The 15505-nt window shown below is 38.6% G+C and overlaps 2 protein-coding genes across 6 annotated transcripts in view; both read left to right on the forward strand.

Annotated features, from left to right (window-relative positions):
* The window catches only part of YLPM1 (YLP motif containing 1), a gene marked incomplete at its 5' end in the record, with an annotated part of 119472 nt that overhangs the window by 64379 nt on the left and 39588 nt on the right, over positions 1 to 15505 (forward strand). For all 5 annotated transcript variants that reach the window (XM_027769095.1, XM_014585015.1, XM_027769094.1 and 2 more), the window contains 6 exon segments: positions 7266 to 7328; positions 7618 to 7737; positions 7971 to 8147; positions 8241 to 8324; positions 8587 to 8670; positions 12364 to 12444. In XM_027769095.1, coding sequence (XP_027624896.1) covers positions 7266 to 7328; positions 7618 to 7737; positions 7971 to 8147; positions 8241 to 8324; positions 8587 to 8670; positions 12364 to 12444 — 609 coding nt within the window.
* On the forward strand, positions 2358 to 2895 carry LOC102485782 (lactoylglutathione lyase-like). The gene is given in 2 exon segments (XM_014585006.1): positions 2358 to 2824; positions 2826 to 2895. Coding segments are annotated over 2 exon segments (537 nt in total).

Genomic DNA, 15505 nt, shown 5'->3' on the forward strand with positions numbered 1-15505 from the left:
TTAAGAAGTTAGAAGAGCCAACAGGCGGCGTAATGGTTGAGGCACTGGACTGCCATGTGGTCAAATGTAGTTTGAGTACTGAACTCTGACTTGAAATTCATGCTGTGTGTGCGCATGTGTGCCCAAAATCCTGAGAAGAGAATGGAGAAGGGATTGTAACGTGGCCATGCCAGAGGGATATGATTTCTTCTTTCTGTCTCTCTGCCTCTTTCTCTCTCTCTGGCAAGCACACATCCCCTATAGCAAAAAACTCTCTCTCAAAAAAAAAAAAAAAAAAGAAAAAGAAAAGGTAGAGCTAAATTTCTTGGCAATAAGAGGCTGAAAATGTTGAAAAGTAACTTAAAGTCTTTTTTGCCTGCTATTAATATATAGCTATTAATAACCACAGCTTTCCTGTGGTTGATGTTATGTGACATATTTTTTATTATCCTTTTACTTTCAGTCTGTGTCCTGGAATGTAAAGTGTGTCTCTTATAGTCATCATATTGTTGGATCATGTTTTCTTCCCTTTTTTTTTCAGAGAGAGATTTTGCTATAGGGTGCATGTGCTCACCAAAGAGACAGAGACAGAGAGACAGAAAGCAAGAAATCACCTGCCAGGGGGGTGGCCACACTGCAGTCCCCTCTCCATTTTCCTCTTTGGATTTTTGGGCATGCATGCACATGTACCTAGTCTTCTTCCCCACCCACCCCCCCTTAGCAGTCTGACAGTCTGTCTTTGGATTGGATTGTTTAATCCACATTTAATGTCATCTACATTTAATATTATTGGTAGAGTTGACTTACTTTCATTTTTTAAACATATTCTAGAGTATGTTATTTATTTATTTTTAGATTTTTGCCTTGAGATGCGAGTACTTGCCAGGGAGAGACAGAGAAAGAGAGAGAGGAAAAGTGAGACATCAGCCCTCAAGGAGAGTGGCCATGCAACAATTCTTTCATCTCCATTCTCCTTTTGAGATTTTATGCTTGCATTCACATGCTTCTGGCATGATTTTTCAAGCCGCCAGATCTGGGACTCCAACTGCTGTCAACCGTGTGGGAATTCAGTGCCTTAACCACCACACCACCTGCTAGCCCTGGCTTAGGTTCATTTTTGTATAGTTCACTGCAAGTGTATAGAAATGTAATTGGTTGGAGGCCAGCAGATGTTGTAATAATTACATCACTGGACTCCCATGTAGTCGACCGCAGTTTGAGTCCTAGACCCGGTGGCTTAACCCTCATGCTGGGCATGTATGTGTATGTGCCCAAAATCTCTAGCGGATATAGAGGAGAAGGGATTGCAGCATGGCCATCCCCTCTAAGGGGGTGGTTTTTTGCTTTCTGTCTCTCTGTCTCTCCAGTAAGCATCCGTGTCCTATAGCAAAAATCTCTCTCTTAAAAAAAGAAATGTAATTGTTTTTTGTGTATTTGTTTTATAGCCTACAACATTACTAAACTTACTTACTAATTTCAACAGATTTTTAGTGGGTTCTTATGCTTTTCTTTATATAAAATCATGTCTTTTGCAAATACACTTTTACTTATAAGCTGAATACCTCTTTTTTAAAAAAATTATTCTATTTAACTTTATTTATTCATTCATTCATTTATTTCAATTTGACCAGGGAGGGATTGAGAGAGAGCAAGCTGCCAGGTCCAGGACTCAAACCGTAGTCAGCTATGTGGGAGTTCAGCACCCCTAACCACCAAGCCACCTGCCAGCCCCAGTACCTCTCTTTATTTATTTTATTTATTTTTTTTTGGAGAGGTTTTTGCTATAGGGCGTATGCGCTCACCAGACAGAAATAGAGAGACAGAAAGTAAGAAATCACCTCCCAGGGGGGCGGCCACGCCACACCTCAATCCCTTCTCCATTCTCCTCTCAGGATCTTGGGCACATATGCACACGCGCCCAGCGTGAATTTTAAGCCACCAGGTCTAGGACGCGAACCGCAGTCGACTACATGGGAGTCCAGCGACATAGCCATTACGCTAACTGCTGGTCCCCCCAGTACCTCTTTTTTCCCAGCTTTTTTGATATTTCGGTTATAGCCATAAGTACACATTGCAGAGAGAAAATGTTTAGTGCTATTTACACATTTTAAAACTGCTCCATACAAATTTAATTCTGATCAATGTAATATTTTCATAAATCTTCATAGAAATCCTTTTTATCAAGGCATAATAATGAATAAAACAGGGCCAGCAGGTGGCATAGTAAGGCTCAGGACTCCCACATGACTGATTGGTTCAAGTCCTGGGCCTGGTGACTTGAAAATCATGCTGGGCGCAGTGAAGGCCACACGGGCCGGGTGAGCTGTGAGCGGCAGTTCTGTTCCCCAGGCAGTTGTCGGTAATACAGCAGAGTGGCCATGGCAGAACTGCAGGCTGAGCCCTGCAGCCTCACTGATGAGGCCGTCCTCAGTTACTGCTGTAACAGGGACCTGAGCACCAAGGATTTTCTGTCACAGCAGACCATGCTGAGAAGTCAGGATCTTACAAAGTCTTTGGATTTTTATACTCAAGTCCTCAGAGTGTCGTTACTCCAAAAATTCCATTTTCCTACTGTGAAATTTTCACTTTATTTCTTGGCTTATGAAGATAAAAATGATATTCCCCAAAATGAGGATGAAAAAGTAGCATGGGTATTCTCCAGAAAAGCCACACTTGAACTGACACACAATTGGAGTATTGAAGATGATAAGACCCAGAATTACCACAATGACAGTTCAGACCCTCGAGGATTTGGTAACGCTGGAATTGCTGTCCTGGATGTACATGGTGCTTGTGCAAGATTTGAACAGTTAGGCGTCAAATTTGTCAAGAAATCTGATGATGGCATTTATTTAAGATCCTGATGGCTACTGGGTTAAAATTTTGAATCCTAACAGAATGGCAACTATTATTTAGTGCTGTGGAATGCTCCTTTAAAATGTCAGTAAAGACAAAAAAGAAACAATGTGTGATTCAAGATAATCCAGATACCAGAAGCATCCAGGTCTTAATTCAGTTGTTTTTTTCCACCTGTTCAGTCATTCTAGTTTTAAATAGTACTTTACCTTATGTCCTCAAATGTAGTTGTCTGACTTTGCTTTTTAGGTAATAATTAGAACAGTTCTCTTCAGGGGCTATACTTGCCACCTTCTATCTCTTAAATTTTACTTCCCTTTAAGTCTGCCTTTGAATCATCATTTTCAAAAAAGAAAACATGTAATATGTTTTTGTTGTAGTTATCTTCTGAGGTTTCAACTCCTCAGAAATAACTTCTTATAATAGAAAAAGAACACTGAACAAAAATGAAATGTCATGTGTACTTCAAAATTAAAAAAAAAAAAATCAACATGCCCAGAATCCTAGGAGGAGAAGGAATTGTGGCATGGCCATGGCCCTGGGGGTGATCTCTCACTTTCCCTTTCACTATCTCTCTGTCTCTCTCCTTATCCAGTGCACATACCCTGTGACAAAAACCTTAAGATAGGGACCAGCAGTTAGCGTAATGGCTTTGTTGCTGGACTCCCACGTAGTCGACCGCAGTTCGAGTCCTGGACCCGGTGACTTAAACTCACGCCGGGCGCGTGTGTGTGCGTGCCCAAGATCCTGAGAGGAGAAATGAGGGGAAGGGATTGCAACATGTCCATTCCCCCTGGCGGGTGATTTCTTGCTTTCTGTCTCTGTCTCTCTCTGTCTCTCTGGCAAGTGCACGCTCCCTATATCGCCATCGCAAGTGCACGCTCCCTATATCAAAAACCCCCCCCCCCCCAAAAAAAAAAACCCTTAAGATAATAGTGATGAATAAAATAACATGATTACATTTAAATAGAGGTGAGCATTTGAAACTATTTACACTTAATGATTATAAGGACCATGGAAATGGTCCTTAAAATTTGGCCCTTATAATTTACTAAGTAAATACACTTAGTAAATAGAAACCTAATGCAAGCCTGCAATTTTATTTTGTAAAGGCTAAGGTTAGGTACATGGATATTGCATCCTATGCTAATGCCAATCAATATTTAAGTTGTATAGTTAGGTATTTTATAAGTCTTTCATGAAAAACATTCTATACATTTTTGCAGTTTCATCCAGGAAGAATTTCCCCCTGATAAAATAGAAAATCTCCACATGTGGGTTTTAAACTAGCTTATGCTTGGGGACCAGCAGGTGGCATGGTCGTTAAAGTGCTGGACATTCCCACATGGCCAACCACAGTTCGAGTCCCGGACCTGATGACTTGCTTTCTTGCTTTCCCTCCCCACCCCCATGTCTCTCTCTAGTCAAATTAAAATATGTGAATGAATACATAAAAAATTAAATAAATAATTCTTTTTTAAAAAACTAGCTTATGCTTTAGTGCTGTACAAATTGCAGATGGCATATCAATCTTTAAATTACTGTTAGAAAATAAAGAATGAAATTCTTTTTTTTTCTTTTTTCATCTGTTTGTTTATTTATCTGTTTGCTGTGATTTTTCAAGCTGCCAGGTTCAGGACTCAAATAATGGTCAGCCATGTGAGAATCCAGTGCCTTAACCACCACACCACCTGCTGACCCAAGAGTGGCATTCTTATTCATCTATTATTTCAGAATTTAAGCTGGATTTTTTTATTTCTTTTTGTTGCCTAATTGCCTTGGTTTGCACCTGTAGGCCAATGTTGAATACGTGTAGTAATTAGTCTTTATCGTGAAACGATGCTGGATTTTGCTGAATGCCTTTTCTGCATTGAGATGAACTTGTGATTTTGGTTTTTTAGTCCATAGATATGATGATTACATTAACTGATTTTCATATGTTAACTTGCATCATTGAGATAAATCTCACTTGATTGTGGTATATAATTACTATTGCTGGATTCCGTTTCCTAGCGTTTCATTGAGGATTTTTACGTCCATATTCATGAGAGATATTGTAGTTTTCTTTTCTTGTGATATCTTTGTCTGGCTTATCAAGGTAATCGTAGTCTTATAAGTTAGGAATTGTTCTTTCCTTTTTTAATTTTTTAAGTATTTGTGAAAATTTATTAATTCTTTAAGTGTTTACTAGAATTCAATGACAGTGCCATCTAGGCCTGGCCTATTCTTCTTAGGTAGTTTTTAAACTACTAATTCAGTCTCCTTACTTGTGATAGGTCTATTCAGATTGTCCATTTCCTCTTGAGTCTTTCTAGAAATTTGTCCACTGTCTCTAAGTTATCTAATTTGGTGGCATATAATTAACAGTTCATAGTTCATAGTATTCTTTTTATATAGTATAATATTCCTTTATAGTCCTTTTTTAATTACCAGAGGGTGCATGCTCACATGAGAGAGAGAGAGAAGGGATTATACCCTTCAATGGAATCTGGTCATGCCATAATCCTTTTTCCTCCAATTCTGTATCCTGTCAGGATCCTGGGTGCATGTGCACAGTGTATGTATTTTTCTTTTCTTTCTTTTTTCTTTTTCTTAGAGATTTTTGCCTTAGGACACGTGTGCTCACTAGAGAGAGTAATAGAGACGGTGAGAGGGAAAGTTAGAAATCACCCCCGGGGAGGATGGCCATATTGTAATCCCTTCTCCATTCTCCTCCCAGGATCTTGAGCACTCATGAACACGCTCCTAGCATGATTTTCAAGTCCCTGAGTCAGCCATGTGGGAGTCCAACAGTATAACTATGCTATCTGCTGACCCCACTCTATGGTTTTTCAAAATAACAGAGCTGAAAATGGAACCTTGGTCAGCTATGTAGGGATCCAGCATTCTCTGCATAACACCTAACTCTGTGTACTATGATGTCCAGTCCCTTTTATTTCTGTAAAGTTGCTGTAATGTCTCTTCCTTCACTTCTGGTTTTAGTAATTTGAATCTTCCTTTTTTTTCTGTTGATCTAACTAAAAGTTTATAAATTTTGGGCCAGCCTCATAGCTCAGCAGTTTAAGGGAGCCATATCTCACCTGACCAACTAGTGTTCAAGTCCTGGCTCTGGTGGCTTGAAAAATATGCTGGGCTCTGCACAATCCTGACAGGAAGGAGGAATGGGGGAAAAACTTGAGATTGTAGCACAATCATGCCCTGTTGGTTGGGGGGATACTTCCTCTCTTTTTTTCTCTCTCTCTGGTGAGCACATATGCCCTCTCCTCTGGCAGTAGAAAAAAATTAAAATAAAAAAAAGTTTTAAAATTCTGTTCATCTTTTCAACAAACCAGCCCTTGACTTTATAGAATTTTCACTATTATTTTGATAGTTTCTATTTTATTACCTTCAACTCTAATCTTTATTATTTCCTTCCTTCTGTTTCTTCATGTTTAGTTTGCTGTCCTTTTTCTAGTGTCTTAAGGTACAAGGTTAGGTTATTGATTTGAGATCTTGCTTTTTTCTTTTTCGGAGAGATTTTTCCTATAGAATGCGCACACTCGCCAGAAAGACAGAGAGACAGGGAGACAGAAATTAAGAAATCATCCCCCCGGGGGGATGACTATACCACCATCCCTTCTTCTCTCGATATCTTGGGCATGCACATGCACATGTCTGGTGTGAGTTTAAGCCACCAGGTCTGGGTCTTGAACCACAGTCGACCACATAGGAGTCCAGTGACACAGCTATTATGCCGACTGCTGGTCCCAGACATCTTGCTTTTTCCTTAATGTAGGCATTCATATCTACATTTTCTTAAAGCATTGCTTTAGCTGTATGTCATAAGGTTTGGTATGTTGTGTTTTCATTTTCATTCACATCAGTATTTTCTGATTTCTCTCTCTCTCTTTTTTTTTATTTTTGTAGAGAAGTTTTTGCTATAGGGCGCATGTGCTCGCCAGACAGAGACAGACAGAGAGACAGAAAGCAAGAAATCACCCCCCAGGGGGGAATGCCCACGCCGCAATCCCTTCTTCTCCATTCTCCTCTCGGGATCTTGGGCACACACGCACACGTGCCCGGTGTGAGTTTAAGCCACCGGGTCTGGGTCTAGAACTGTGGTCGACTACATGGGAGTCCAGCGACATAGCCATTACGCTAACTGCTGGTCCCCTGATTTCTCTTTTGATTTATTCTCTGACACATTGGTTATTTAGGAGTTGTTCCCAAACTTTTTTTCTATTGTTAATTTTTTACTTCATTCCACTGTGACTAGATGACATACTTTGTGTTATTTCTTTACTTTCAAGTTTATTAAGGTTTGCTTCATGGTCCAGCATATGATCTGTCTTAGAGAATGATTGGTCATTTTAAGCTAAGTTATCACTGCAAAAACATTTCCTCTGAGTGACTTTGCTTTGTTTTGGTTTTTTTGGTCCGTTGTGTTTCAGATTGTCGTTATAATGAGAGGCTTGCCTGGCAGTGGAAAAACACATGTTGCAAAACTTATTCGAGTGAGTATGGGAAAGCCACAAATCGTTGCTGGTGTTAGCCACTTGCCTTCTAAGTGAGCATTGTGATAGGATGTAGGTATCCCAGCTGGAGCCATTCTAGTTGGCCCATGTGGTAGACATTGTCCCATATCAACTTTCGATCTATTTAGACAAGTATTTTTGCCTTGCTTGGATTCAAAACGCACAGAAGGTTAAATATTTTTTTAGTCATTCAAGGGAACTTTGGTGTGAACATTCATTCATATATTCTAGAAATTCTTTTTAATCTTCTTGGTTCTATGATTCTTAGGACAAGGAGGTTGAATTTGGAGGACCTGCACCCAGAGTTCTAAGCCTGGATGATTACTTCATCACTGAAGTAGAAAAAGAAGAAAAAGATCCAGATTCTGGGAAGAAAGTGAAAAAGAAGGTATGGTATTTTCCTCTCAGATCTCATTCTAATTCATTAATAGTATTTAATGGAAACCATGTCTGGAGAGAGGTGTGTCTTTTTTGAAAACCAAAACCTCTTCTTTTTGAACACAAATGGCACTAAGCTTGTGGGAAAGACCCCAGTCATCTGTGTCCAGACCCTAACCCAGACAAAGGTTTACAATGGCTCTTTGCTGTTACTAACTGCAGATCTCTGGTGGGGAATCTTAGGTAATGGAATATGAATATGAAGCGGAGATGGAGGAGACTTATCGCACCAGCATGTTCAAAACTTTCAAAAAGACTCTGGATGATGGCTTTTTCCCCTTCATCATTCTGGATGCCATCAATGACAGAGTTAGGCATTTTGACCAGTTTTGGAGTGCAGCAAAAACCAAGGGATTCGAGGTACAGACTTAAAAGGACTTTCAGTTTGAAGTACTTTGTATTGTAATGTGAGTGTTGGGTGTCTTTGCCTAATTATTATTCATTGTCACTTAGGTATATTTGGCTGAGATGAGTGCAGATAACCAGACATGTGGCAAAAGAAATATTCATGGAAGAAAGCTTAAGGAAATAAATAAGGTGATTTTCAGAAACAGAATGGTAGAGTACTCTAAATTTTATTTTGTTTATCAGCCCTGTCATTGGAAGTTCTTATTTATCCTATTTTCTATTAGAATCTTCTACCTACTCCAATAAATGTTTCTTTTCCGTTGGATCTTAGTAAAGGGTAGCCTATAATTGGCCTATTAGACTTCATAGTACTAGTTAAATTTATCTTGGATGTTCACTTGGTGTTTGAGTGGTTTCCAGAGATAACTTAACCTCCTGTATTTCTCAATAGATGGCTGATCACTGGGAAGCTGCACCTCGTCACATGATGCGTCTAGACATTCGTTCTTTGCTGCAAGATGCAGCCATTGAAGAGGTGAGTATGTTTTGAATCAAATGCAGTAGAGTGACTTTTTTTCACTTTGAAAAAAATGTTTGTTTTTTTTAGGTTTTTGCCATAGGGTGCTAACACTCGCTGGAGAGACAAAGACAGTGAGAAGGAAAGTAAGAAATCACCCCTTTCCACCCCGGGGTAGATGGCCATGCCACAATCCCTTCTCCTCCATTCGCCTCTCGGGATTTTGGGCATACACACACACATGCCCGGAATAAATTTCAAGCCACTGGATGCAGGACTCAAACTGTGGTCGGCCACATGGGAATCCAGCCTTAACCACTTTCCCCCTACTTTGTAGTTTTAAACCTACCGGAAAGTTATATAAATCATTATAAAAGCACTTGTATACCTTTCATTTCAACAGCTGTTAATATTTTGCCATATTTTCTATATATATAAGCTTATTATTAATATTATTATTATTACTGTTATTATGGAATAATAGTGACAACATTAATATTAATAATTATCATTTGAGATATCTGATAATTCTTCATCCCTTAGTACTTTAGTAGATATTTCTGAAGGACCAGGACACTGTCTTAACAAAATCAGTAAGTTATCAAATTCAAGAAATTTAAAATTCATAAAACATTGTATTAAGTAATATAAAATTCCTGAAGTAAACTTCTTGAATTATCATATGCACATTCCATATTAAAATTTTGCTTGTTGGCCCCATGATGTATACTACAGCAGTTTTTAAAAATCCAGGATCTAGTTCTTGGTTAGTTTTTGTTTTTGTTTGTTTGTTTGTTTGTTTGTTTTGGCTACATCGCATGTGTTGCTTGCCAGAGGGAAAATGAGAAATCACCCCAAGGGGAGTGGCCACACCACAATCCCTTCTCTTCCATTCTTCTCTCAGGATCTTAGGCATGTACGCATGCACTCCTTCCTAGCATGTTTTTCAGGCTGCTGGCTCCAGGACTCGAATCACTGAGTCTGCCATGTGAGATTTAGCGCCTTAATCACCATGCCACCTGCTGGCCCCAGTCCTTTTAAAAAAAAAAAAAAAAAAATTCTCAGCTTTGTTATTGCCATGAAAGAAAAAAAAATTTTTAAGAGTATAGGCTTGTTTTTTTGTGGAATTTTCCTTGATTTGGGTTTGCTTGTTTTGTTAAAAGGACTGCTGTATAAGTAATGGTTCTCAGTTCATCGCATCAGGAGCCATGTGGTGGCAATTTACCACATCATTTGTGATTTAAACATTGATCACTTTAATACAGTGGTATCTACTGAATTTGTCTATGCTTTTCTCTGTCATAAGTAGTCTATAGGGAAGTATTTTAAAATGTTTCTTTATTTGTGATAGAGCATGTGTGCATTGTCACTAGGCCACAGAACCAGCCCTATAGGAAGGCACTTTGAAAATGTTAATGCCCTGTTCTTGGAGCTGGCAGGTGACATGGTTAAGGTACTGGGCTCCCACATGGCCCACGCAGTTGAAGTCCCAGACTTGGTAGCTTGCTTTCTCTCTTTTCCTCTCTTTCTCTCTCTGATCAAGCTGGAAAATAATAATAATAAATAAAGTTAAATAAAATAATTATTTTTTAAATGTTAATACCCAGTTCTTCAACAAATTTTTATTGATTGGCACTTATCTGCTCAATTATTAATTTGGTAGAAGAAAATCTTTTTTTCATGAAAAAGTTGTGTTTCTCTGTTTTATTTGGTCTCTTCTTGTGAGTGAAAATTAATTGTGCTCAGTGTTGTCTCTCTGATCTTCTCTCTCTTTTTTTTCCTTGGGGGGGGGGAGGTGAGAGGTTTCTTCCTATAGGGTGCGTGCACTCTCCAGAAAAAGAGAGAGACAGAAAGTGAGAAATCACCCCCCAGGGGGGATGCCCACACCACAGTCCCTTCTCCTCCATTCTCCTCTCGGGATCCTGGGCATACATGCACATGCGCCTGGCATGTGTTTAAGCCACCAGGTCTGGGACTCGAACTGTGGTTGACTACATGGCAGTCCAGTGACATAGCCATTAATTACACCAACTGCTGGTCCCTGATCTCCTCTTTAAAGTCTTCTTTGCTGCCTTCTGGTACTCAGTCCTTAAAAGAGCCCCTAGGCTCTCTTCATTTCATGCATTCTGTCTAGATAATTTGAACCTTTCTAGTAGCTTGGATTAAAACTTAATACTAAGTTATGAAGACTGAATGAATTACATCATTGTCTCAGTATTGGATTGTTGGAAAAATCATGACATATTTTCTATGCAAAAATGTATCATAACTTTTCCAGTGACCCAATAGTAACATTTCTGTGTTACGATTAAAGGTGATTTTTTTTTTAATAGCGATTTTTGCTATAGGGTGCATGCTGTCAAAGACAGAGAGAGACAGAGACAATGTCAGAAATCACCCCTCAGGGAGGATAGCCACACTGCAGTCCCTTCTCCTCTGTTCTCCTCTCGGGATTTGGGGCATGCATGCACAAAAACCTGGCATGAGTTTTAGGCCTCTTGATCCAGGACTCGAACTGCGTCAACTACATGGGAGTCCAGCAACATAACCATTATGCCATCTGCTGGGCCCAGGATTATAGATGATTTTTATAATTTTTCTTTCTATGACTACTTTCCAAATCCTTTATAAAAAAAAAAAAAAAAAAAAAAGAAGTATCTATGTATACATCAAACTCAACCTTTTCAAAATGTAATTTTATCCAATCCTGTTCTTCTCCTAGTATTCTCTGTTGTAGTTATTAGAACCACCATCACTTGATTGCTGAAACCAGTACTCTGGGAGTTGTCCATGGTTCTTTAGTCAATCCTATACCAGTATTCAACCCTGTCCCTCTCCCCCAGTCTTTCCTCCAGGTAGTCAATTGCAAGGTTTTACCAATTTTACCTGATAAATACTTCTCTAGCCCATCTACTCTCATTTGCATTGCTACCATTCTAGGCCAAGCAACTATCATTCTGCTTTTCATTATAACTTTTCTTACATTTTGAAATTTAAATCTCATTCGTGTTTTACCTAATTGGAATTACCTAACAAGGTTTAAAAAGGTTTTAAAAAGAAAGCTTAGGGACCAGCAGATGGCATAATGGCTGTCACTGGACTCCCATGTAGTCGACCACAGTTCAAGTGCCAGACCCTGTGGCTTAGACTCATGCAAGGCACGTGTGCATGTGTGCCCACGATCTCAAGAGGAGAATGGAGGAGAAAGGATTGTGGCATTGCCATGCCACCGGGGCGGGGTGGGGGGTGATTTCTTGCTTTCTGTCTCTCTGTCTCTGTCTTTCTGGTAAGTGCACGCAACCTATAGCAAAAACCTCTCCAAAATAAATGAATTTATTTATCTATCTATCTATCTATCTATCTATCTGTCTGTCTGTCTTTCTGGCAAGTATACCCACCCTATCGCAAAAACCTCTCCGAAACAAAGCAAAACAAAATAAAAAATAGGTAACTGCTTACAACAGAGCATTATATTTAACTTTATGGAAAGTTGTAAAGGTGGATATCCCAGGAAAATTAAAGGCACTTATTTTGTTTGTCTTTCATCAGTTCTGTTTCAAAACTTACTGTAATAAAAACTACTTGGTATGTAACAGTAAGTCTTCGCTATCTTGCTCTGGGCAAGTGTGTTAATTCCGGGTCTCCACAAGGGATTCAACATTTTCCTAAATGTTAACTCTTTTTTTTCAAATGATTATTGATGTGATATAGGTAGAGATGGAAGATTTTGATGCAAATATTGAAGAACAGAAAGAAGACAAGAAAGATGCAGAGGAAGAGGAAAGCGAACTGGTAGGAGACAGACCAACCACTTTGAACAAATCACTGGACTCCCATGTAGTCGACCACAGTTCAAGTGCCAGACCCTGTGGCTTAGACTCATGCAAGGCACGTGTGCATGTGTGCCCACGATCTCAAGAGGAGAATGGAGGAGAAAGGATTGTGGCATTGCCATGCCACCGGGGCGGGGTGGGGGGTGATTTCTTGCTTTCTGTCTCTCTGTCTCTGTCTTTCTGGTAAGTGCACGCAACCTATAGCAAAAACCTCTCCAAAATAAATGAATTTATTTATCTATCTATCTATCTATCTATCTATCTGTCTGTCTGTCTTTCTGGCAAGTATACCCACCCTATCGCAAAAACCTCTCCGAAACAAAGCAAAACAAAATAAAAAATAGGTAACTGCTTACAACAGAGCATTATATTTAACTTTATGGAAAGTTGTAAAGGTGGATATCCCAGGAAAATTAAAGGCACTTATTTTGTTTGTCTTTCATCAGTTCTGTTTCAAAACTTACTGTAATAAAAACTACTTGGTATGTAACAGTAAGTCTTCGCTATCTTGCTCTGGGCAAGTGTGTTAATTCCGGGTCTCCACAAGGGATTCAACATTTTCCTAAATGTTAACTCTTTTTTTTCAAATGATTATTGATGTGATATAGGTAGAGATGGAAGATTTTGATGCAAATATTGAAGAACAGAAAGAAGACAAGAAAGATGCAGAGGAAGAGGAAAGCGAACTGGTAGGAGACAGACCAACCACTTTGAACAAAGTGTCTCTTTATTAAAATTCTTAAGGAGGGTTTAAATTCATATCGATGGTCAGATTATTACTGCTGATAATATACTTTAATTGTAAAAGTTTCCATAATCATTTTCAAGGAGACTTTGGGCTAGTCTTTATTTTACCCTAGACCAAAAGAACCCTCTACTGTGTTGGTAAAAGAAAATTTTAACAGAGTGCTGAGGACCTTACCCTTGTACTCACTCATCTAGTTGTGGGTGGTTTTAGGGGAATATGCTTTTTAAGAAAATCAATTTACATGTGGAAGGGCATTCGTACATTCCAGCAGATAAGTGGTACAGCTGACCCATCATATGCAAAATTGTCTCTTCTTTGCTCTAAGATCTCAAAATTGAGTTTCTGTCAACTGAGGCAGAAGATTTATTGAATAAGGAAGCAAAGGGTTGCCACTAGCTGCTGGGTTTATTCTTTTGCATTTTATCCTCTTAAGTGATGGGGAAAATGAAGTGACTCTCTAGGCGATGAATTTTGCTTAGACTGACTAGAGGCTTATATAGTGTGAATTCAAAGTTCCTGTGTACCTACTGTAAATGCCTTTGATCACACCTCTGTAGAGATGTTTGCCTTACCCTGCCGTTCAAGATGCAACTTACAAAGTTACGTGGACTTTTCAGTGTTTGCTGATGAGGTAGAGATTAGCAATGCCTTGAAATAGTGTTGCTTTTTAAATCTAAAATATTACTTGGTTTATTTAATATTTCAACCCTTGCTAAAGTTGCTTCCTATACTCTTTTGAAAATGTACAAAGAACCCTGGTTCTTATCCCCTAGGATAAAGAGTCTCCAATGAGTGATCTCATCAAACCCATGTGTAATATAAGAGGACTCTTGATAAAATCTGTGTTTATATAAAGATGGTGTCAACCTACACATTCCTAGATTTTAAATGTGGATTAAAAAATAAGCTTTAAAGTTAATGGCATTGAGTCTCAGTATGTTTGTTTGTTTGTTTTATTTTAACAAAGTCTATTTTTCTTAAGTTGTATTTTGACATACATAATCCAAAATATAGGCAGGAAATTCTCTTAAAGGTCCACGCTGTCCTGGAGTATGGCTACTGACCTCTTTAGCTACTTGTAGCATGCATCACTACTAGAAAGTGATAATGTGAGAAGTCCATCATGTTTTAGCTTTCTGAAGCTCCGTCTTCCTTTTGTGGAGATTCAATTTAGGATATGGTTTGTAACATCTGGCTTTCTTAGGTGTAGGTCAAAACTTGGAACGTCTATGGAATGTACTATTATTTTTTTAAAGTGAAGCACACAGTAATACTACACTTTTATGTCAGAGACATGGCAAGGAAGCCTTAGTATTCTACCCTGCTGGACTATTTCTTATTTCTGAGTGGCTTACTATTTTAAACGGTGGGAGGATGGTATAGTCTGAAGGAAAAGAGGACGGTTCCAGCAGGGAGAAATTAATATACTTGTTCACTTAACTTTGTGTTAAAACTTCTCTTAACCCGTTTGAATATGATAATCCAAATCTTTTACTATTAGGGTCTATTCTAAAAGTAAAAGATTCTTGGAGGAATATTAACTAAGGGTAAGAGCAAGTCTCATGTCAGTCATTCAGATCATTTTAATGGAATTCTTGGTAAGCTTTGTATTTTCCACTCTGTACTGATTTAAGCTGCTGGTGAAATCCAAACTTTTCTTGGTAAAGAGAATCCTTTTTTGGGGATCATCGGTATGATCATTTATTTTCTTTAGTGCTTCAGTCAACCTAGTGGACGTGGTCCAGAATTAGTAAATGTATTATTCCAATGATGCTTGAGATTTTTAGATGATTTTGGAGATAAAACTTCACTTTTAGCACTATCACTTCAGCATAGCTTTGTCTTGGTTTTGTTCTTAAAGTGTGTTTGGAAATGATGGTATAATTTATTACCTGAAATACTGTCTAGTAAGTTGGAATTGAATTAGAAGTTCTGGCTTAAAGACTAAAGATGTATAAAACTCATAGGTTTCCTGAAATAATGATGATGTTCTAGTAGACTCTTACACAAAAACTTTTGTCATGAAATCTTCAATGTGATTTCCAACTTACCTATGTGTCAGTCTGTTCTCTGAACTTGAACATTCCCAACAGCTGAGAGAGAGATACTGATTCATAAAAGAAAATGCTGACATCTTTGATGAGTCTGTCCTATTTATTAGGTCCTGATATCAAAGCTTCTGTACATTAGGGTCTGATAGAAAAGAGAGTCCAAATGAAGGAAGAGGTGACTAATAAGCGTGTACTTGCTAAGTCAATCAGCATTTTCTTTT

Source organism: Tupaia chinensis, unplaced genomic scaffold (assembly GCF_000334495.1).
Source record: "Tupaia chinensis unplaced genomic scaffold, TupChi_1.0 Scaffold148607_1, whole genome shotgun sequence".
NCBI lineage: Eukaryota > Metazoa > Chordata > Mammalia > Scandentia > Tupaiidae > Tupaia > Tupaia belangeri.